The following is a 23,403-nucleotide window of genomic DNA, read 5'->3' as shown; positions in this document are numbered from 1 at the left end:
GTTCCTCATAAAATGAACTGGGTAATTGTCCTTCTGTATCTATTATGTAGAATAATTTGAGTAGTATTGGTATTAATTCTTCTTTGAAAGTCTGGTAAAATTCTTTACTAAAACAGATTGGCCTAGAACTATTTTTGATAGAAAAAAATTTAATGACTGTTCTACTGTTCTATTTCAGTAGGTGATATATATGTGTGTGCGTGTGTGTGTGTGTGTGTGTGTGTGTGTGTGTGTGTGTGTGTGTGTATTTGGTGGGTGATATTTGGTGGGTGATAATGCATCAAGCAAATAATCCATTCTTAGATTTTACAATTTGGTAGAATGAAGGTTTTTACAGTGTGCCCTTATGATTATCAAGATTTTGTTGGTGTCTGTTGTTATGGTCCACCTTTCCTTTCTAATTTTTCTAACTTGGATATTCTCTCTCTGCCTTTTTGTTAATTAGGATAAGTTTATTAATCTTATTGATTTTCTTAACGAACAAAATCCACATACCAGTGGACACCTGATTTTTAATAAAGAAGCCAAAAACATACAAAAAAAGGCAGCATCTTCAACAAATGAACTAAAAGGTACAGACAGGTAGGAAAAGGGAGTTATAATAGTTACTGATGAAATGTGGTGGCTAAAATGGGAGAATCAAGTGGAAAGAGGAAGCAGAAAAGAGAAGGAGAATATGTGAAGGTATTTCTCAAAGGTCATTTGAAGGGTAATATATAATATGAATACAAAAGAAACTTCCTAAATATACACATGTATAAAGATGATTGAAATGAAATTGCCACATAATGGAGGAGAACCCCAACTAGCCAGCCATCTTTTGTCACTAAATAAAGTTTCCAGTACCAAGACTAGGTTATATCTAATTGAGTTGGTCAACGGGACCCATAAGAACACCCTAACAACACAGGCTATTTCCAACATATTAAGATAGTGTCCACAAACTGACATCAAGGTACCATTGCCAGAGAAAACAGGTTCACAAGTATTTGAACAAGAATTAGTACCGATAGTGTAAAAATGCAGCCTTCATCCCTATGTTCAAGCAACTTTGGTAGAATAAGGTATTCTTCACACTATCAAAAGAGAAATGTAAACAGCAAGCAAGTCCCAAACCCTGTATCTGTGATGGTGTACTGTATGCAAGATATGTTTGGGCAATGGTGGTACAAACCTTGTGGGATTAATCATCCATTATGTGATTTGACTCAATATGAGATGGAACCCACAGCTGACACTGTCTGAGTGACCAAGGACTCTTAACCAGATTGCCCAGAAATTTAGGGTAAAAGCAACACTACTGTTGAAAAAGAAGTAGCAGCAAGATGAATCCTAGTCACATTCTGCCATACTCTTAAAACAGTGCTTTGCTCATCCATCATCCCAGACGCTTCATTCTGCAGCAGATGAGAACAAATACAGAGGTCCAGAGACAAACATTAAGCATAGGGTGGGACATGTTGGAACATTGGGCCCTAAGTGGGATGACTCTATCAAATCCTTCCCCACAGGGTTCATGAAACCCTGCAAAGGAGGAGTCAGAATGAGTCTAAGCTCCAGAGGAGATGGCGTCACCAAGGAAACAAGCCTCTAAATCAAGATGACCAACACTCCTATGAGTTCACAGAAACTGAGGCAGCATATGCACCCGCAGAGGTCTGCACAATGCCTTTTGAATATATGTCTTCCAATTTATTGTTTTTCATGATATTGCCGAGCACGTGAAAAATAGTTTTCTGATGCTTATGCCTTTTCTTAGGCTTTCTTCCATCTGTTCGTTCTGTTCAAATTTGCTTTGTTAGTGTTTGCTTAATGCTATTATATTTTAATTTATTTTAGCAATATTCCCTAGAAACCTATATTTTTCTAATGAGAGATAATTGGAGTAGATCTGGATGGGAGAGAAGGTGGTAAGTGACTAGGAGAAGTAGAGGGAGGGAAAATATAATCAGGATATATTATGTGAGGGAAAAATCTATTTTTGTGTGATTCACCGTGTGAGAGTCAATAAAGATCTGATCTAAATGTATTTCCATATAGACAGGATTAATGAGAACAAATAGATATGGGAAACATCACAGACATAGTCACCTATGTAGAATGCAATCCTCTGAGTGCAGAATAAAGACATTTTAAAAATACTGATGTTTTATAGAAGGGAAGAAGAGTGATATGTCAAGAGAAATAATGTTTTGGGACCCACCTTAAACTCATTACAATAAATAACTTAAAATTATTGTGCTGGTATGAATGTATTCAGCAAGGACCCAGCAGTGGAAATGCCAGAAAATACTAGCTTCTCTTAGTAAGGGTTCACTATAATGATCTAATATTATTGTCATCATGAAAGGGCATATGAATATAAGATTTTTTTATTTATTGGAATAATAAAAAGTCATAAAACAACTCAAATACTCAAATCACTAAGTCCATTTGATATGTATTCAAAAAGACTGACACCAACCAACTTTTGCTACATATAAAATATTTTATTTTTTAAATGGTATGTTATTATAACTTGTAGTTACATAATACTGAGATCATTAAATAAAACCTCATTTTTTACACGAAAACAAAGTATTTTGGAGCATTTAGCAGATTGGAACTTATAAAGGTTTCATATTAGTTTTTAACAAAGCTACTTATTTTATTATGTTAGTAGGCCGTGTGGATCCCAAAGAAATAGTATATAAAATAAATGAAGATACCAGAGTAGATGATGTCCTTGGAAAATTAAAAATGGTGCTCCCAGAAATCGTTACAGGGCTTGAACTGTTTTGTCAGTTAGAAGTTGTATTTCTGATTCACCTTCACCCCAGTTAGACACATTTGGAAGAGAACAAAATATGAAGCCTACAGCAAGGCAAATGATCTTTAAAATATTTTACAGAGATGAATATGAAACTCATGTGTGAGAACAAGAAGCCAAGATGGGAGGAAATGAGCAGTAGCCAGCAAGAGACAAAGAGAGAAAACACTGTTGACTGAATTGCATAAGATGATATAAGACAAACTATCAGACTGAATTTATTTATAAATACCTTTATGTATGAATGGGTCAAGATATGTCCCCTAGTCTGGATCTCTACTCTCTACCTTGTCACTTCTAATCTCAGGGAATGAATAAATCCCATGTTGCTTGAAGAGTTACTATGACCATCAGAAACTCAACAACCAAAGTGACTTTATAACAGTATGCTACAGAACGCTGCCTCCCAGGGATGCTTTGTGTGGTCAGGAAATGATCCCTTTGACAGGGATCTGAACTGTGTGGATGGGGAGAAAGCAACCTGACAAGTAGCTTGGATACATTTACTGGTTGCTGTCTGCTCATGATTATGTCTGTGATGTGGTTAACTTCTTACATTGCTGATGCCTTGACTCTGCCACAGGGATGGATATTAATCCTAGAACTGTGAACTAAAATAATCTTGTTGTCCTTCATGCTGACTTTGGTGTGCACATTTTGTCACAGCAACAGAGAAGAAACTAAGATGATTTGCCTCATTCTTACACACCAAAGTCTTTAGCCACTCTGCCATTTCTCTGGCCCATTTCTCAGCCATCTTGTTGGTACAATCTTTTAATATAGTTGCTTCTGTTATGGTGACTCACTCACCTGCTAACCAGAACATTATCTTTGTTATATCTATATAAATGTGATTTTGCTGGCACTGTGAACAGTAATATAAATATCTGATATGAAGGATAGCTGATATTTGACCTCTATGAAATGGAAATTCAACATCCCCCAAAAGGATCATGACCACAGGTTCAAAACCACTGTTCTATCGAAAGTCCATTATTTTCAAGGTTTTAATTATTACATCTGAGGGAACCAATACAAAGCAGGTTGTAACAGAATTTACTCTATCTTTTAAAGCATATGGAAATATTCTGTAATACAATAAAAACATCATCAAATAGAAGGTTTTGTTTAATATATTTGGACACATTATTTTGTTAGTATACTTCTGGGCAGGGAGTACACGTGTAAATAACCATAAAATTCATGTAGATGGTGCTAATCTATTTTCCAATGAACTCTCATATCTTTTAATTGTGCATGTATATTCTAATTATTCAAGTTTACTGATAAAATAAAAATACAATCTGAAAACTTGACAAAAAAATCTTTACATCTCCTTTTTCCTCTTTGTAACTGAAAGTGGATTTTTCCTGCAATATATTTGTTATGGTTGTCCCTCCTCCTCCAAGTCCTCTCAGACGCTCTCCACCTCCCAACCCAGTCAAACTTTCATTCTTGCTCTCTCTCATTAAGAAAAAAAAGTAAAGAAAACAAGACAGGAATCTAAACAAGAAAAAGAAAAAAATGAATAAGAATACTTAAACTTGAATGGTACAAACCAACAAATGTTCAGAAACCAAAGAGACAAGGTAAGACACAAGGGATACAGAAAGACTTAATAAACACAAAGACTAACATTGTATAAAGGCATAAAACCATAAGCTATGAGACACAAGCAGAAGGCCTGTAGGGTAAGGAGGAAAAAACCAAAATCTCAGACAAAGCCTTAGGAGACAAAAAAGCCTTCCCAAAATACCACTGTGTTCATTTTGTGTAGGCATCTACTGCTGGGTATGCACTTTTTTTCCTTAAAACTTGTTTGTATACTCAATGAGAGAAAGTTATTTCTTTCATTTGCAAGTAGCTCTCTATGAGAAATAGCTTCTGGGAGCATATCAGAGAAACAAGTTTTCTAACACAGCGAGAACGATGTACTGATGAACTCACAGAGGCTGTGTCAACATGCAGTATACCTGAACATGTATGTGCCTGGTGTCTAACTCTCTGAATCTTATGATCTTTTTGTTTTTGGTTCTTTTTTTCGGAGCTGGGGACCGAACCCAGGGCCTTGCGCTTCCTAGGCAAGCACTCTACCACTGAGCTAAATCCCCAACCCCTAACTCTCTGAATCTTAAAGCCATACCTTTAAATGGTTTCACTGATTTTTACAAAGATGTTAATTCAGTAGATGTGGGCACATTGCTCTGAGAGGCTGAAAATGGGAAGAGTCTGAGGGAAAACGGATAGATGTGTTTTTTCTTCATTTCTAGCGTTTCAACGCATAAGAGGTACTTGACACAAATTCCTTTCAGAGACAGTGTTTCTGACTATCTACCTCACTAGCCGTTGGTGCCTTTTATTTGCTCTCCTGGTGACAGATCTGAAAGGCCAGACATCAGAAAACAGGTCTCTGGCAACTCATTTAAATGGGCGTCATTCACCAGCACAGACAGAACATAATTGATTTAGTGACAGATTTAATGAAAGCAACGTGTAACACAAGGGCCAGCATGTCAGTTAGTCAGAGTGGGCCTCCCATGGGGAGAGGGTGGTGTGTTACCTCCTGATTAGCTGCAGCTAGTTCCTCTTCCAGTGCAGAGACTCTTTCTAAAGAAACCCTCAGTCGCTCCCTTACCTAGAAGAAAAATCAAAATATGTGCAGTAAAGTACATCTCAAAGAGAGGAAATTGCACTGAAGCCATCATTAACATCAGAAACCAAAGGGCAAACTCTTTAAGCATTTGTAACCCTAAAATTCCAGGATGATTTAAACCTGGCAAGAACAACATGAAGACAATGTCCTCTCAAACGCATCATTTCAATGGATGTTCTGGTAGCAAGTCCTTTTGCATGTGAAGGGATAGAAATCTGTCAGGATTACAAATACACTGGACTTGCTACACTATGTGAATCACAGTAGGTAGAGGCATAGCGTAAAGCAGAATATTGCATTAATAATAACCAGAATACTGCAAATTATCAGTGATTAAAAAAAGAAAATAGGCAGAATAAGTCTTAAGAATAAGTGAACTTTATTGTGACCTTTAGTGCCTTACTTCAAAGGTGACCTGCTTCAAAGGGAAGAGTTCTTGGAAACGGAAAACTGACTTGAATTTTTTCCTGAGTGACTGCAAAGTGTGAGTGATGCTTTTAGAATTCCCACTTTGTATCCAGACGCCAGGGGAAAGGGCATTTCATTGTGTAGACTAAATAGTTTGAAAGCAGTGATGTCTTAAAATTATTTCCCGTGTAATTGAATTTCACAGAACTGTTTCTCTGATACATGCTTTCTGACAACATCCAAGGTTGAGAGGATGCATGGTGGCACAGGCCAGTAGACCTCCAACACTTGCAAGAGTCAGGAGGAAAGTGATGGCCACAGTGAGATGTGCAGAAGGTTATAGGCTTGCTTGGTTTACTCAGTGAGACCCTGTTTCAAAAGAAGCAAAACTCAAACCAAATCAAACTGAAAAATTAAAAGGCACAAATCATTATATCTTTATACCGATGCATTCACTTTATCCCTCATTTACCAAAGGCAAACCACCTTGGGTAAAAGTCAAGTAATTTGCTTAATGACTATTGTACTTTAATTTGCCTAAAATGTCAATAGATTTTAGACACAATTCATCAGAAGTTTTTGATCATTTGATCATATTTTCAATAAAATGCTATGAATTGTTTCAATAAATATGAATTTTAATGCTTAATTATGTTTCTATAAACTAAATTTGTTAATGTAACTGTGTTTTCCATTCAGAACTTTTCTTATATAATAAGAAATATGGGCTAAATATTTAAGACATTTGAATTTTATTAAATTTTAAAGTTAGAATAATCACCTTATTTATTTATCATGTAAGAAAGTCAGCAAGTAATTCTCTAACTTTAAGACCAAATACAAATTTTAAAGGTATCAATCATTCGTTTGAATGTTATGTTAGTGTGGACAGATAGGGGACAGATGTACTTAAGTGCTGACACATAGTCCAAGTCTAGTATTACATTCTACTTTTGGTATACCATAAGTATAAAATAAAATAACATTTATTATTAAAAACCTCTGCATAGAATCTCTCTTTAGCTCTATTATATTGATTGCTCCAGTGCTTTAGATTAATATCAAGTTATCCTTAAGTACAGCACAAAGTTAATTCTGATTCACATTCAGCAGTGCTCAGGTGGAAGTCTTCGCTTATTTGACTTGGGAGACTGTAAGATATGGTACTTTACAAAAGAGTCTGGATATCCTGGTTTATGAGAATAACCTGGAGTCGTCTAAGAAAAATCAGTGAATTCTCTGTGTTCAACCCTGATTAGGTCACACTTAGAATCCAACAGAGGGTTAAGGTACCACATTTTAATTGAAGTATTGATACATTAGAATGTTTTTAAACTAGTGCTGAATAAAGATTGCCTCAATGCAGGCAGTACTGTAGATTAAAGTATCTTTTTAACTATTTCTCTTAGATTGAAAATCTTAGAAAGTCTTAGCCACTGATTTCTTTTTCCACAAGTAAAGCACATCAAGACCCAAAAGTAATAAAGTCTACCAAAAATATGAATAATAAACTATCTTTCCATAAATTCATGTTTTGACAAATAACATTTTAACCACAAATAAATGAATATAAAACCATCTTTACATGACAATAATCACGATTTTAATTATAGTTTTAATTAATATTAAGAATGCAAAATTTTTCACTGCCACTCTCAAAGAATGAATCAATAATGATTAATTATTAACTTTGTTTCTCTCTCTTAGACGACATTTCTATGAATAAAATGTTAACTTTATTTACAAAACTATTGAAGGAGAACAAAACCTTTGTGGAGATAAGAATTTGGTCATTTTACTTTACCTGATTGGCTTTTATGGTATCACAGGAAAAAAGTCATTATGTAACACAAATGTTTCAACTCTTTGGTCTGCTGTCATCATACCAGCAGAATTTGTAATTGTTACTAACCATCCTGTATTTCCTTGGATTATGGGCTCCTATACGTTTAGGTAGATTTGCTATGTTGTGGAAAATAGCAATTGTTTAATTTTTGTCCCAAGAAGAAGTAAATGTTTGCAGTTGGCAGCCATTCCTACCACCAATCCGTCTCTTTTCACAGGACTGAACCACTGCCATCTTGAAGTTTCCCTTACTAGCACTGCATGCAGGTACATGGTGACTGACAATCAGAATTTAAATTCATCAAAAATTTTTATTCCTAAGTTTTTCCTGTTACTTCTGTTCTTTTAAATGGCATGAAAATTGCCTAGTGAAACTTTAAAAACAATATATATTATATATTATATATGATGGAGATGACAATACTATCACAGAAGATTGAAAGAAAAAATCCTTAATAATGACAAATGTATCACCCAGTGAAGAGACTGATGGAAAGTGTGAATATTTCTAATTGAAATTAAGGAATTCCAGGCTTTTATTGTAGTGATTACTGATTCTAAAATAGAAAAAAGTTGAGAGAAAAATCTTCTTACACTAGAACATTAAAGTCAGTTTGACTCTGTGGTATTTGACTATGAAAATATAATTGGAGGATGTGTATGTACATGTGCATATTTATGTATGCCTTCAGTTACTGTAGAATCAATGGATGCCAAAAATGACTGTTGGCTTTAGTTATCCTTGAAAAGCCTACCTGTGTCAGTGCTTATAAAAGTGAACGTCAATCTTTAAAACTGCTAGCCATTATATTGGTTGATACTCATGCTCTATCTTTTATGTTTTATTTATTTTCTGTATTGAAACCTGAAGTTTACTTGCCTGAAGCACAATAATTACGTTTTCTTATCTTTTCCCTCTATTTTTATTGCCATAGCACTTAGGTTAAAATGCTAATTAGTTAGTTATATACCTGAGTATTTTTGCCTCCCCACTTTCTTAAGAAGCTCTGTTTTATTCCCAAATAAACTGTTAATGAAGACACTTAGAATCAAATTAATAACTGAATAAACAAATTAAATATTATCTGACCTCTGGGCCTCAAGGGACCTCAACTCCTTAGTTTGAAACTTTTAATAAATTAGGGTATTTTCTGATGCCGGTAGGACTAGTGATTAACATTAACTAATATGTTCCTTATATAAGCAGTGGTTCAAACTTTTGCCATCATTGATGACCCTCTCAGCAGCTAAAGGTAGACTCAGTTATCTTTCTCTCAAAGAAGGAGTAGATAGCCAAGCTAACCCACTCACACAGATCTGTCTACTCCAGAGGGAAACATCACTGCTTTATTAAAATAAGTTCATGAGCATCAGTTCAGTAGCTTGGGATCTTGGCAAGACCTATGATACTTGTGTCATGTTCATAAATACTGTATGTGTTCATACAGCTAGATTAAAGAATATTTCATTTATCTATGTTACGCAGATAGAGGTTCTCTGTGATAATTATTTTATATTCTTTTAAAAGTACTCACAAATGTAGGTTATTGATTTAAAACTGTTTGTTAATTTCTAGTCTGGTCAATAATCACTGTCTTAAGCAGTGTCAGAGTTCTTACAGGGAACATGAAAAAAATTACACACTCACTAATTTGTTTATTTAAAACATTGGATATAGTTTTTCCTCTGGAAATACCATGGTCCTCTTCCTGATCCAGGTCACTTCAGGTGTCTGCCCTGAATATTAGAGTATCTGTCTCTGGCTTCAATAACTGCTTTTCCTCATTTTTTTTAGTATTTCGGTAAAATATGATTCATTCCTAATTCTGTTCAAAGAAAACCAGATGGTACTTGTGTTGTAACTTGGGGGCATTGTTCATTCATTTGTGTTTGCTACTGCCTCTCGCTGATGTGGGAATGTTTAGAACTCTGAGCCCTTTAGCCATGAAGAGAATGTCTTTGTGTGGAAAATCTGTCAAGGATTCTGACACAAAGCAAATGTCCTATACATTCTTGTACAGTTTTATGTTCTGCATTGTCACAAAGGGAAATAGAAACTCAATAAATAGGAACTGAATTACAAATAATATGTATAATTATTTGATATTATATGTAACACTGGCTATTTATATGACATGCAGTTTTGTTTTTGTCAAAAGTTTCATCCCTTTTCAGTTCTCATAACCAAGATGAAAAATAGGATACAATTTCTTCTTAGTAATCTAGAAGGCAGAATTAATGTTATCCTTTTACAGACATTTCACATATCCCTCTCCTAAGAACTATCTGAGAGACTGATGATAATAATATGTAAGTATATAAATATTAAATGGAACAAAATTCTACGTACTAGACATAAACTGACAATAATCCCTAGTTTGGATGTTAATGCTCAGAGCTCGTCATATATTTTACAGTGAAGTGCCCCAGTTCTTGCTATACTAAATCCTAACCCTTTTTAATTTTTAAAACACACTTCTTTGAACTTCTTTGAAAATTGAAATTGTGTCATAAACCTTAACTAATCCCTAAGGGATATTACCTCCATATTGCCTTGTATTTGCTAGCAAAACTTATTTGAATATCAGCTAAGAGAAGCTTACAGCTACTTTTGCAAGGACTGAATAATGAGTTTTCCCCCTGATGCCTTATGTTGTAAAAGGCTGTCAACATGTGTATTTGAAACTAAGATGGTAGCAGCAACGAGGCCACACAGACGGCTTCAAATATAGATGTCTAAATATTAAAGAATGTCCAATTTACACTTCAAAATACATGTGATTTTTCAGTTACTGCACTGCTGTTTTGGGATCTACAGCATCTATGGACATGCATGAAGAGAGAGAGATGGAGAGACGTTAAAGACAGAGGAAGAGACTGCATACAATTATATGATGTTAGATTTTAAATTTACAAATACTAGATCATGCCTCTGGACTAGGGGGTCTAAGAATGTAATAGGGTCTAATTCTGACAAGTTATACATTTAGTCGTATACACACACAAAAAAAGCATGGACGTGAACACTGTTAATCCACAGTCACTGAATTTTAAGTCTTTTTTGTTTTATTTTGTTTTCATAACTTAAAAGTGTTCCTTTGACCTATGTTACTTGATCATTTGTGTGGAAACGATGGAAGCATGGTTTGACCTGAAATCTTGTGTCTGTACTGTACCTTTTCATCCAAGGCTTTGTGGTGCTCAAACAAAGATTTCAGTGCCTTGAGAACCTCCACTTCACTGGACACTCCAGAGGGAGACTGTGCTTGCCGCTTGACCACTGTCATTCTTAGTGACCTTTCATGTCGGGACACAAGGCACTCCAAGTGTTCCAGCAACAGCTGTTGGATCAACAGAGAAGGCAATTATCCCATGAATAAGGCTGACCAGCGTACTTATGTGAAATCTAGCTTAAACTATGCCACATTTTCACAGCTCCCATGATAACCTTAGGGAATATGACAGGGAAGAGAAAAGAACCCAACACAGTTAGTTCAATGTTTGTAAAACACATTAGAGCCAACCGCCTTCAGTCATGTAACAAATCACACAATAATAAAAATGCCCTATGTATACTTTGAGCCCAGTGGTTCTCAACCTTCCTACATCTGTGACCCTGTAAGACAGTTCCTCATATTGTGCTGACCCCAACCATAAATTATTTTCATTGCTAATTCATAACTGCAATTTTGAAAATGTTATGGATCGTAATATAAACCATGTATTTTCTGATGATTTTAAGTGACCCTTGTGAAAAGATCATTTGAACTCCAATCAGTGAAAATCAAAGACTTGAAAAATGTGTGGTGGACCAGGAAGATAGTGATTAGACAGCATTTCTTCCTTAAATAAACACAGTGCATAATAAATTTATTTATATTTTATTAAACGTTTGAGAGTTATTGTCAAACTATGTCATGATGTTTACATTTTTTAATAGTATGTTTTATTTGCTTGATGTAAACAGCTTAACAGCGAGAGCCTTTTATGTATTTAGGTACCAGCCTTTTGAAGGTTTGTGTATTTGGATAGCTACCAGCACAAACAGGAGGAAATACACATTGGATAAATGTGTGACCCATCAGTGTCAAAGTTAAGCCCACGCTGTGGGTGCATTGCCTTAATTCTAAAGACTTAGGCTAATCAGTGTGGTTATATGCATGTGCATGTTTCAATGAGAGGATATCCATGGAAAAACAAGCTTTACTGTTCACTTTTCCCCAAATATAAGTGGAGGTATGTAGATTTAATTAATATTTGCAGTTTGTACATGGCATGAAGCCAGCATAGTACTAGAAGGTTATACCAGGTTAACTTGATGAAACATGATTAAAGATTAGTCTCCTACCACAGACAGCTGTTTTTAGCATCCTCCTAAATCTCATCATTGTCGCCCTGTTTTCTTGAGGAAAATTCTTCAAACTGCGAATTCCATTTTCCGAACATAGAACCACACAAAAATAATACAGTTTTCTGCCCTGCTTTTTTTTTAACCACACAGTTTTTTCCCTAATTATATATCCTGTCAAGATAGAAGGCTTTCTGAAAGGGTGTGTGTGCAAGCATCCATTTTGGTCCATGAGTATGCAAAGAAGTCCTGGTTCTGAAGTGAAGCTGAGAACCAGTCAGTTTCCTCATTGGCTTTTGCAGTGGGTTTCTGGCCTGTGGTTCTGAAAAACTCAAGAGTATCCACATTATTTTTCTTAGCAGTTCTACCAAAAAAGCTAAGCCTTCTTACTGCCTGCAAAAAGTGTCTATTTAAACTAACTGTACTAAATTCTGTTTTCTGCGACTAAGAACACATTAACAACTAAGTAGTTAGGTTCTGCTGATTGAATTTATTTGTAATTATCAATTCTGAGGCCTATCAATTCTGTATTTAGTAAGTTAGTTCCCTGATCATTCTGATTTCTTCCAATGATTGCTCCAGCCACAATTCTTGATGATGTATATTGATTTTTAAATTTGTTTATTATCAACTGATTATTTTATTTATTTATATCCCAAATGTCTACCCTCCCAGTCCTCCCTCCCAGAGTTCTTCTCCAATCCCCCTTTCCTTTGCCTCTGAGAAGGCAGCCCCTGGGGTATTCCCCTTGGATGCTGTTTGGCTGGTAGCCTAGTCTCTGGGAGCTCAAGGAGAAGAAAATAATCATGGGAGGCAGAGAGAGGGAGGGACATGGGTGGAAATAGGGAGGGGAAGGAGAAAAGGGGAACAGAATCAGGTATGGGGTATGGGAGAAGAGACAGAATAGAAGCCCAGAGAGCCAAGAGAATGAAAGGAAATATGCAGCTGCAGGAGGAGTTGGTGACGGGAGTAATCTTTAGAAAGTACAAGAGACCTGGGATGGTGGAGACTCCCAGGAATCAATGTGAGTAATCTAAGCTGAAATGTCCATATTGAGGATATAGAACCTGAAAAGGCCACCTCCAGTAGTCAGAGAGGGCCCCAAGAGGAGGGATGGGGACATCATTCCCCCTTCAAATTTTATTATTCATTTAGATGATTTGTCTAATATTTTAAACTTCTGTAAGTTTATAAAGTTTATAAAGTTTATTCTAACAATCTGGATTTCTATTCTATCTAATTTCACTAACACACACCCAATCGTTTAATTACAGATTGTGCCATTATCAATAAAGTGTAACTTCCATAATTGTTGTTCTATGTCCCAAGCCACAGATGGCATTTCTAGCTTCCCTATTTATATGCTCAACCTCAAAAAATAAATTAACTTTTAAGTCAAAGGAGATTTGTTATTTCAATTCCACACTCAGCATTCCCTCAATCTTCAATTCTCCTTTTTCACAGTTATTCTTCTGTGTTCGGTCAGCCTTCAGAATTCCTTCAAGTACCATTACATCCACTGATGGCATGCGTGATTCATTATCCTCTCTTGACTCAGTCCAATATCAGCTTTGTCTGCCTGGATGGTACCATGCTCCCTCCTTGATGATAACAGACTGAACCCCTCAGAAACTGTAAACCAGACCCAGTAAAATGTTGTCCTTTTAAGAGTTGCTTTGGTCATAGTGTCTGTTCACAGCAGTAAAACCCTAAGCACTATTACTTAGACAAGCTTATTAACTGGAACTCACATTTGAATCCTTTCTTCCATCAGTTTATTGTTCCAAATTGTTACATTTAAAATATAATCTAGGCCATTTGTACTTTAGCTTAAGTCCTTAATGTCTTCTCATTTGGCCAGAGCAAAAGTCAGAGTCCCTACATGTCCTAAGTGAAATCTAAGTCACTCTGAGCTCATCTCTTTTCCTTACACATTACCTGCATTGACTTAGTTGTGGCATTTGTGTGTGAATCTTTGCAGCTTTGTAAAATAGTAGGTATATATCTGATCCAGTGCATCAAGGTTGTTTATCTTTTTACTAGGTTCTTTACTTTTTTGTAAAACTAAATGTCCCTTTCAGTTATTTGTGTGGCCTCATCAGCCCACGATCAGTACTTACTTTTAGTCAAGCATCACTTATCCATAGGCCTTTCCAACACCTTATGATGCTGCTTTCTTTCCCCACTTGACATTTCTCTTTATCTAACATTTTTATTCAGGTTTATTGAATTTATTAATTGCCTCTTGAATATTAATATTGTGTCAGTAAGGAAAGGAATATGTTCTCTACTTTGCTAACTTCTGAATTGCCAGTGCACAGAAGATTATATGCAGCCCATAAATTCAAATTTGTTGAATGGATTGAGAAAACAGCCTATTAAAGCAGTGATTTATATATCTTTAAGAGATCTGGGTGTTTGAGATATGTGTTGTGGATAGATTTCAATAAAGTAAGCATTAATGTCCTAAGAAAGTAAAATGCCCTCCTTGGTATATGGAAGAAAGATAGTTATGTAGTCAATCAATAGCCTATGATTTCTTCAAGTGGTGGGAATGTGAAAGCAAGACTTTTGACTTCAGTCATTGTTGAAGTGTCCAAAGACGCTACAGCTAGCATCACTCAAAACTCATACATTATTTCAAAGAAAGACAATAGTTTGGTTTAAGAGAGTTTACTAAATTACAGCACATTACAAATTCTCATACAGAACAGGTATCTTCTGTGGAAATGCTTCAGTAATACTCCAAAAAGGTGGTGGCAAGTAGCAAAGAGGCATTTTCGTAGTTTCAAATGTGTTAGCCACATACCCTGGTGATAACCTGCCTCTCTGAGGAGGTCAATCCCATTCATTTTGCTGAATCTATAAGAATTTCACTGAACATGGAGGTCTTACTAATAAAGTCTCTGCTTAGCATGCCCCACTCTAGAAAACCTTTCCTGGCCCCAAACTGTAAGAAGATAAGCCTTCCAACTTTGTTTTGTTGTTGTTGTTTGTTTGCTTGTTTGTTTTGTTCTACATGTGATGTTTCTAGTTTGTAACCTCAGAATCCTGGAAATTTGTAAGAAAAAAAGCCAATGGAGACCATAAAAACAGTGGGATAAAATGTTTGATTTGATTACAAACACATTTGCTATATCTAGCTGTCTTCTCTACCCATGAAGCACAACCTTTTTAGTACCCAAGATCATTACGCATAGTTTCCAAGCTATGTAGGACTTATCGGCACTGTTTGATGGGTTTACATACTGCCTTCTAAAACCATTAGCATGGTAAAAATCAAAGCTAGTCAAAAGCAAGAGGACCTAAGATGTCTGGTATTCTGAGGGAAGTGGAAGTATATTTTAAAAAAGGAAGGAACTTGTCACAGGAAGACATAATAACAGGGTCACCCTTAGCATAAAGACATAAACCTATCACAGCTACAGCAAAAAACTCAGCTCAGACAAAAAACAGTGGCTACTGTAATTTCCAAAATGACAGTTATTTCAGTCAGAGTAGAACTAGAATCTTAAGCTCCATATTAGGGGACTACACTCATTAAAACAGTAAATTTAGACATGGCACTCTAAGGATCAAAGAACGCCAATAATAACAAGTAAAACATTAATGAGGATGATTATGATCATAAAAGGATGATAGAACAGGAGGCACTCTCAAACTGTTTCTTATACGTGTCATCTTCCTCCATTAGGTAGTGTATGTAGGCTGCCACATTCTGACCCATGATGTGCTTCCAATGCTCCTCTGCATTGAACTCTTTGCTTTCAGAGTCATAACCAGGGAATTGACTCAGTACATCAAGAACAACCCATCTCCAGATGTGACAGAGGAGATGTATAAGAAAGCTCATGCTGCTATCTGAGAGAATTCAGTCTATGAGAAGGATCCCAAGAGGAAAGAGAAGAAGAAGAGATGGAATCATCTCAATCATCCCAAAATGTCTTTTGCCCAGAAGAAAGACAGGGTCGATCAAAAAAAGAATGCAAGTTCCTCAGAGCTCAGGAATGGAGTGCTGAAAGACAAAGCAATTTTCAATGAAGTTTTTTTTTCATAAAGACAATAAACATATTGATCAAGCAAGAAAAAGAAGAAGAAGAGGAAGAGGAGGAGGAGGAGGAGGAGGAGGAGGAAGAGGCAGATGCTTTGAGTTAACAGATGAAGTCAGCAGCTCTTGTCCTTGCTGCAGAGGTCAAGGGCAAGGACCAAGACATGACAGAAGATGACAATGCTATCTTGAACGAGGTGAGACAGAGAAGAAGATGTAAGGCTTCAGATGACAAAGGAAGGGAAGGTCTTGTAAAAGGTGCTCCTAGTAAAGCTAAAAGCATGGGCACAAGGAAGAACAAGTGAGAGAAAAGTGAAAAAAGTGCCAAGAAGAGAGGAAAATGAGGAATTTGGAAGGATGGGGAAATGATCAGAAAGAAAATGGGTTCAAGAACCAGAATTCAGGAAGCCCAAAACCAGCTACATCTTTCAACCTCCCTTCAAAATCTGGATGCTCACAAATCTAGTGTTAAAAAATGATACCAGTGATCTTTACTTTTATTTGAAACTTCTTTTCTTACTGGGTTCAGAATTGGTACATCGGGATTGTGTGGGCCCTCTCCTGAGGGCCAGTAAAAAGCTTTAGAACTCACCACTTTAATCCTTTGCTATTGAAATCAAACTGGAGAAATTACAGAAAAACATAAAGTGATATTTGAGAATATATTAAGGCCAACCACTGCCTTACGAAGTCACTTGGGATAAATTAGCATAACTGTCTGAAGATGCTCTGAAGATCAAATTAGTCAGCAAGCTGGAAGAAGATAAAACGATTGCTCTATCAAACCCAAGACAGGAACAGATGTAGAACCAAACTTTTGAAGAGAAGCTGGAACAGACCAAAAGAGTCAGCCTGCTTCCCTGGAGAAAAAGACTAAAGTCAAGACTACAGAGTTCCAGAAAGAAAGTATTTGGAGAGGTAAATCTGATATTCAGGTTTTAAGCACCCATCCTATCACAGAGCTGCAGAACAAACTCTTCAGTGAGTCTTTGTGGAAGCAGATTCTATCAAAATGCCCTGCTGCCCTATGGCTGTAATAAAATGTGTGTGTGTGTGTGTGTGTGTGTGTGTGTGTGTGTGTGTGTGTGTGTGTGTAGGTATAATATATATAAAAGTAACTTCCTTAAAAATGACAAAGAAGGATAATATTCTTGAAATAAGCACTGAGTTGAGGGCAAAACATCAGGGGGGTGTTCCCTGATGCTGTAATGGAAGCAAACAGCTGTCCAAAATTTGTCAAAGGACTTAAGTGAAAACATCACTTAGACATTATGTGATGGCTCTGTTCACCTAAGAATAGTCACTGACAGGAAACCAGATCCCTCAAAGGGTTTGGCTTTGTACATTTCAATAAAAAAAAATGATAAAGCTTCCCAGGATGCCATGGAGATGGCAATGCCCAACAAAAGAAAATGGCTTGAGGGTTTCAGTGGCCACAAAAGTGGATTTCTAAGATAAGTTGGCGATACAGAATGCAATTATAGATTTGTTGATACAGGTTTGGGAAACCATAGTGAAGCAGGAAGCTTCTGAGAAAAATGAGAGGGAAGACCTCAAGGTAGGAAAAGGGAGATAGAGTTCGTATGGTTTCTTTTGTGAAAGATAGAATTCTGGTTTGGTTTTTGTTTGTTTGTATTGTTTTTCTTTTGTGTGTGTGTGTGTGTGTGTGTGTGTGTGTGTGTGTGTGTGTGTGTGTGTGTGTATGTGAATGTTTGTTTTTTGTTGTTTGAAGTTTTGGCTAGCACAATAAGACAACCAATGGAGATCAAGAGGATACAACTTGAAAAAAAAATCAAAGTATCATATTTGCAGATGATAATGGTATTATACATAAATAATCCTAAAAATCCCAGCAAGGAACTCATACAGCTGATAAATACTTTCAGCAACATGGCTAGATACAAAATTAACCCTCAAAATAAAAAAATAAATAAATAAAAAGAAAAACAAAAACAAAAACATTAACCCTCTTATATAAAGTGACAAACAATAAAAAAAGAACTCAAGAAAAAAACATTTGTTCATAGCCTCAAATAGTGTGTAAAATATCTTGGGGAAACTCTGCCAAAGCAATTGGAAGACTTGCAGAATAAACCCATCAAATATTTGAAGAAAGAAATTGAAGAAGATATAAAAGATCCCCACGTTCATGTATTGGTAGGATTTACATAGTAAAAGTGACCACCCTACCAAAAGCAATCTACAGATTCATAAAGTCCTCAGCAAAATATTAAGATAATTCTTTACAGACCTTTAAAGACAGTGTTCAATTTATTATGGAAAAACAAAAACCCAGGATAACTAAAATAATTCTGAACAATAAAACGACTGTTGGAGATGTCACCATTTCTGACTTCAAGTTGTACTGCTGAGTTATAGTAATAAAAACCACATGGTATTGCCATAAATTCAGAATGTTGATCAATACAATTTAATTCGAAGACCATGACATAAATCCAGACATTTATGGACACATGATTTTTATAAATAAGTCAGAAATAAAAACTGGGAAAAAGACAGGATCTTTAAAAAAAAATGGTGCTGGCTAAATTGGATGCCTGCATGTAAGAGAATAAAAACCGATTTATATTTATCACCCTCACGTCCAAGTGAATGGAAGACCTCAACATATAACCAGGTACACCGAACCAGACAGAAGAGGAAGTGGGTTTTGCCTTGATAGCATTATTACAGGAAATGATTCTCTGAACAAAACACCCAGAGTGTAGGCACTAATTCACAAGTAGAACCTCATGAAACTGAAAAGCTTCTGTAAGGCACAGAGCACTGTCAATGGGACAAATCTGCAGTCTAAAGAATGGGAAAGTATTACCATCTTCACATCTTAGAGAGGAGTAATATCCAAAATATATACAGAACTCAAGAAATTAGCTAAACATAATGCAATAAAAATATAAACAGAGAATTCTTAATAGAAGAATCTTAAATGGCTGAGAAACATTTAAATTAATGTTCAACATCCTAGCCATCAGGGAAATGCAAACTACTTTGATGTTTCATTTTACCCCTGTCAGGATGGCTAAGTTCAATAACACAAGTGACAGCTCATGCAGGTGAGGATTTGGAATAAAGGGAACACTCCTCCACTGCTGGTGGAAATGCAAACTTGTGCAGGCACTATGGAGATCAATATGGCAATTCCTTAGAATTGGAAATCAATCTACCTCACCCATGACACTAATCTTGGGCTTCATTCCCCTTAAGGACACTTACTCAGCTAAGTTCATTGAGGGTTTATTCGTAATAGGCTGAAACTGGAAACAACCTAGATGTCCCTAGACAGATAGGATAAAGAAAATATCCTACATTTGCACAACTGAATACTACTCAACTGATAAAAATGAAATCATGAAATTTTCAGGCAAATGGATCAGACAGAAAGATAAATAAACCATCATCTTGAGTGGGATTAGGCAAAGAGGAGGTGTCTGGAGGGATGCAGGGTTCTCTCTGGGAGAAGAAACAAAATAGATTTTATGGGTGGCCAGGGGGCAGATATGGATAGATTTGAAGGAATCAGATGGAGGAGGATGGGCTAGAGGGACAGAGTACAGAAAATGGCTAGAATTAAAAGCATATTTGAGGGGTGGTATGGAAACCTAGTGCAGTGCAAACTTCCTGGACACTATGGAGGCAATCCTAATGAGGGTTCATACTAAAGAGATATATGAACTTTATTGGCCATCTTTTATAGTCAAGGAATGCTTTCACTAGGGTACATTCAATTCATTTGTTTGCTTTTGATTTTTTTGTCTTTGGATTTTGTAGAGATTTGTTTGTTTCTTGCTTTTTTAATTTTGTTTTCTATGTTTTGTTTTAGTTTGAGAGGAGAGAAATAAAAACATAAAGTTAGGTGCGTAGAGAGATTTGCAAAATCTAGCAAGATTTGGTGATGGGCAAACTACTCAAAATTTATTGTATGAAAAACATAGTTAAAATGTTCAGTAGGATCCTAGACTAAGTAATTATGTTAAAATACTTAATTCTTTTGTATAACATATAATAATTTATGAAGAAAAAAACCAAACAAACAAAAATCCCAGTGACTTTAAAGGTTAGGGAATGCCTGAGGGTAAGAGCAAGAGCACATGTGATCACCATGTAAAAATATGCAAATGGCCACATGCATTTCTGTTACCACATCCCTGACATCCCTTGAATGGGGGTGGGGTGGGGTAGAGGACTACTGGGGCTTGCTGGTTGCCAGTCTAGCTGGAAATGGGAGTTAGTGAAATATTTTGACTATAGGAAATAAGGTGTAGAGTAACACTGGATATTTTCTGGGCTCCATAGGTACACACATGATCATGAATACCTGAAGACACATATAGATTATATACCACACATGCATGCACAGAGTGAGAGGGAATGAGAAAGAGAGGGAGGGATGGAGGGAGGGGGAGAGGGAGAGAGAGAGAGAGAGAGAGAGAGAGAGAGAGAGAGAGAGAGAGAGAGAGAAATTATTCCCAGGTAATATTCTTCAAGATGGTCAAAGCAACACTGTCTTCACTCAGGCATACTGGTAGGAAGGAACTTACATTACAAACTTTTGGTAACTCTAGTTCTCTAGGGAAAAAGAGGAAAAATCAAGAGATGCTGGTCCTAACATAGATTCTGAGCTCCCTGGGAATGAAAGAAATCGTTCAGTGACAGAAACTATTGTACTAAGAAGTAAGATATGTAAGGCTTTTCTATACTGTAAAATCGCACTGGATTAAAAAAAACTTGAAATCTTAGCTAAAACAATAAGACAAGAAAAAGAAATCAAAGCAAAATTAACAGGAAAAGAAGCCAAAGGATCAGTGTTCATGTTTACAACATTTTATGTTTTACATCTGTGTATTGCATCTGGATTCAAATCAGATTTTAATCACAAAACCTTTGGACAAATATTTTTGTTTGAAAATGGCATTCAAATAGACATTCATACTGCTCTATGGATTTGTTTGTCTGTTGTATGATCACATAATAAAACAGTAACTCTTGATTATCGAAATATTTTAGTTATAATGTTCTACCTGAGCTTACAGAAAGTAAGAACAGGTCAGAATGCAGAGATCAAGGCATCCTAGTCACAATTGATCTATTTCTAAGAAAACTCTTCCTCTTAAGGCTAAAGAAGCATCACAAAATGAGAGACAGAAAGATCAGAAGAGACAAAGGACCAGAAAGTATGCTATGAATCTGTGTCTCCAAAAATGAGAGAGAAGCCATGCCCATGATACATTAAAGTATATGGCTGCATAAACACACAATAAAGTATACATAATGAAATACCAATGGGCTTATTAATGTGAAAAGGCAACATCTCTTGGAGTCGCAGCCCTAGAAAAATAACTATAGGCAACTGATAGATGGTAAAGGAGAGAGAGAGAGAGAGAGAGAGAGAGAGAGAGAGAGAGAGAGAGAGAGAGAGAGAGGGAGGGAGAGAGAGAGAGAGAGAGAGAGAGAGAGAGAGAGAGAGAGAGAGAGAGATTGACCTCTTGAAGGAAGGAAGAAGCTTTCTGATTGGCTATCCAATACGAAGTGGTCAGTCTATACTGAACATATTCAGTAAATTAATAAACAACAATAAGCAGAGGCCATCAACTCTGAAGGACCTGGCAAGGGTTGTAAGGTACAACCCTTCCTTCCTGTTAGGACCTGGAGAGAGTACAGGAAAGAGGGAAGTAAAGAAAACATGTTAATGAAATATTTTTAAAAATTTTTAATTTTCTTGATTTCATGCTCAAGCATCTCAATTGCATTACTTTTAAAATTATTTAACATACTTAATTTTTTCTAGTAAGTATTCCTGACTATACTGGAACAACTGTTTGTAGGATATATATGTCCTATACTTCTTGTTTGCTTTCTGATGATGTGATAAAATACTGACGAAAAGAAACTTCAAGAAGAAAAAGTTCATTTGGCTTAAAGAATACAGTCTATCATCAAATGAAGCAGAGGAACCTACTTATGAATATAGTTGAACAAGTGTCTTTGTGGGGTGATGAAGCATCTTTTGGGTATATGCCCAAGATTGGTATAGGTGAGTCTTGAGATAGAACTATTCCCAAACTTCTGAGAAATTGACAAATTGATTTCTAGAGTGGTTGTACAAGTTTGCTCCCTCCTACCAGCAGTGAAAGAGTGTTCCTCTTGCTCCAGATCCTATTGTTTGACCTCAGAAGGAGATGATGTGTCTAATGCAGCAGCAACTTGATGTGTTGGGTCAGGAGTGGGGATAGGAAGTGAAGGTATGGGTTGGGTTAACAGATGGGAGCCTCTCCTTCTAGGGGGAATGGATGGAGGTCTTACATGATGAGGTAGTAGGAGAGAAAGGGCTGCTATTAGACTGTAAAGTGAATAAATAAACAAAGTTAATAATAATAACAATAATAAAAGATATAACTACATAAATCATGAAATTGAAACTCTAGCATTTGACAGGTTGAAGCAATAATATCGCAAGTGTGAGGGCTGCCTTGTCTATATTGTGATATTTTTGTTTAAAAATGAAAAAGGATCTATCGATTAAAAATCCTTAGTGATTAGGGAAATGCAAATCAAAATGACCCTGAGATTCTCCCTTACACCAATCAGAATGGCTAAGATTGAAACCTCAGGTGACAGCACATGTTGTCGAGGATGTGGAGAAAGTGGAACACTCCTCCATTGCTGATGGGATTACAAATTGGTAAAACTACTCTGGAAATCAATCTGGAGATTCCTCAGAACATTGGAAATAGATCTACTACACCATTCTTGGGCACATACACAAAAGATGCCCCCCAATGCCACAGGGCACATGTTCCATCTAGTTCGTAGTAGCCTCATTTGTGATAGCCAGAAGCTTGAAACAGCCCAGATGTCCCATGACAGAAAAATGGGTACAGAAAATGTAGTTCATTTACGCAATGGAAAACTACTCTGCTATTAAGAATGAGGGCATCATGAGTTTTGTAGGCAAATGGATGGAACACGAAAATAACATCCTGAGTGAGGTAACTAATATCCAAAAAGACATGCATGGTATTTACTCACTAATAAGTGGGTATTAGTCAAAAAAGTATAGAATACCCAGAATACAGACCATAACTCAAAAAGGTTAACAAGCAGAAGGGCCCAAGTGAGGATGCCTCAATCCCACTTAGGAGAAAGAAGAAAGTAATCACAGGAGCAGGGAGGGAGGGAGAGACCTGGGTGGGAAAGGGGACAGGAAAGGAAAGAGGGGAACATGATCAGGTATTGGGTGGGGGAAAAGGACTGCAGTCTTGAGGGTTTGCACA

The 23,403-nt window shown here is 36.4% G+C and overlaps 1 protein-coding gene across 50 annotated transcripts in view; it reads right to left on the bottom strand.

Moving 5' to 3' along the window:
• The window catches only part of Ppfia2 (PTPRF interacting protein alpha 2), a 474,298-nt gene that overhangs the window by 149,962 nt on the left and 300,933 nt on the right, over nucleotides 1-23,403 (bottom strand). For 45 of the 50 annotated variants that reach the window (XM_063263774.1, XM_063263778.1, XM_063263775.1 and 42 more), the window contains 2 exons: nucleotides 10,892-11,056; nucleotides 5,370-5,444 (listed from right to left, as the gene is read on the bottom strand). In XM_063263774.1, the coding sequence (XP_063119844.1) occupies nucleotides 5,370-5,444; nucleotides 10,892-11,056 (240 nt within the window). The remainder of the gene's footprint in view (nucleotides 1-5,369; nucleotides 5,445-10,891; nucleotides 11,057-23,403) is intronic. The other 5 variants (XM_063263790.1, XM_063263783.1, XM_063263794.1 and 2 more) reach the window with 1 other exon arrangement.

The sequence above is a fragment of the Rattus norvegicus genome, chromosome 7, assembly GCF_036323735.1.
Source record: "Rattus norvegicus strain BN/NHsdMcwi chromosome 7, GRCr8, whole genome shotgun sequence".
Lineage (NCBI taxonomy): Eukaryota > Metazoa > Chordata > Mammalia > Rodentia > Muridae > Rattus > Rattus norvegicus.
This window is presented reverse-complemented; position numbering and strand designations above follow the sequence as displayed.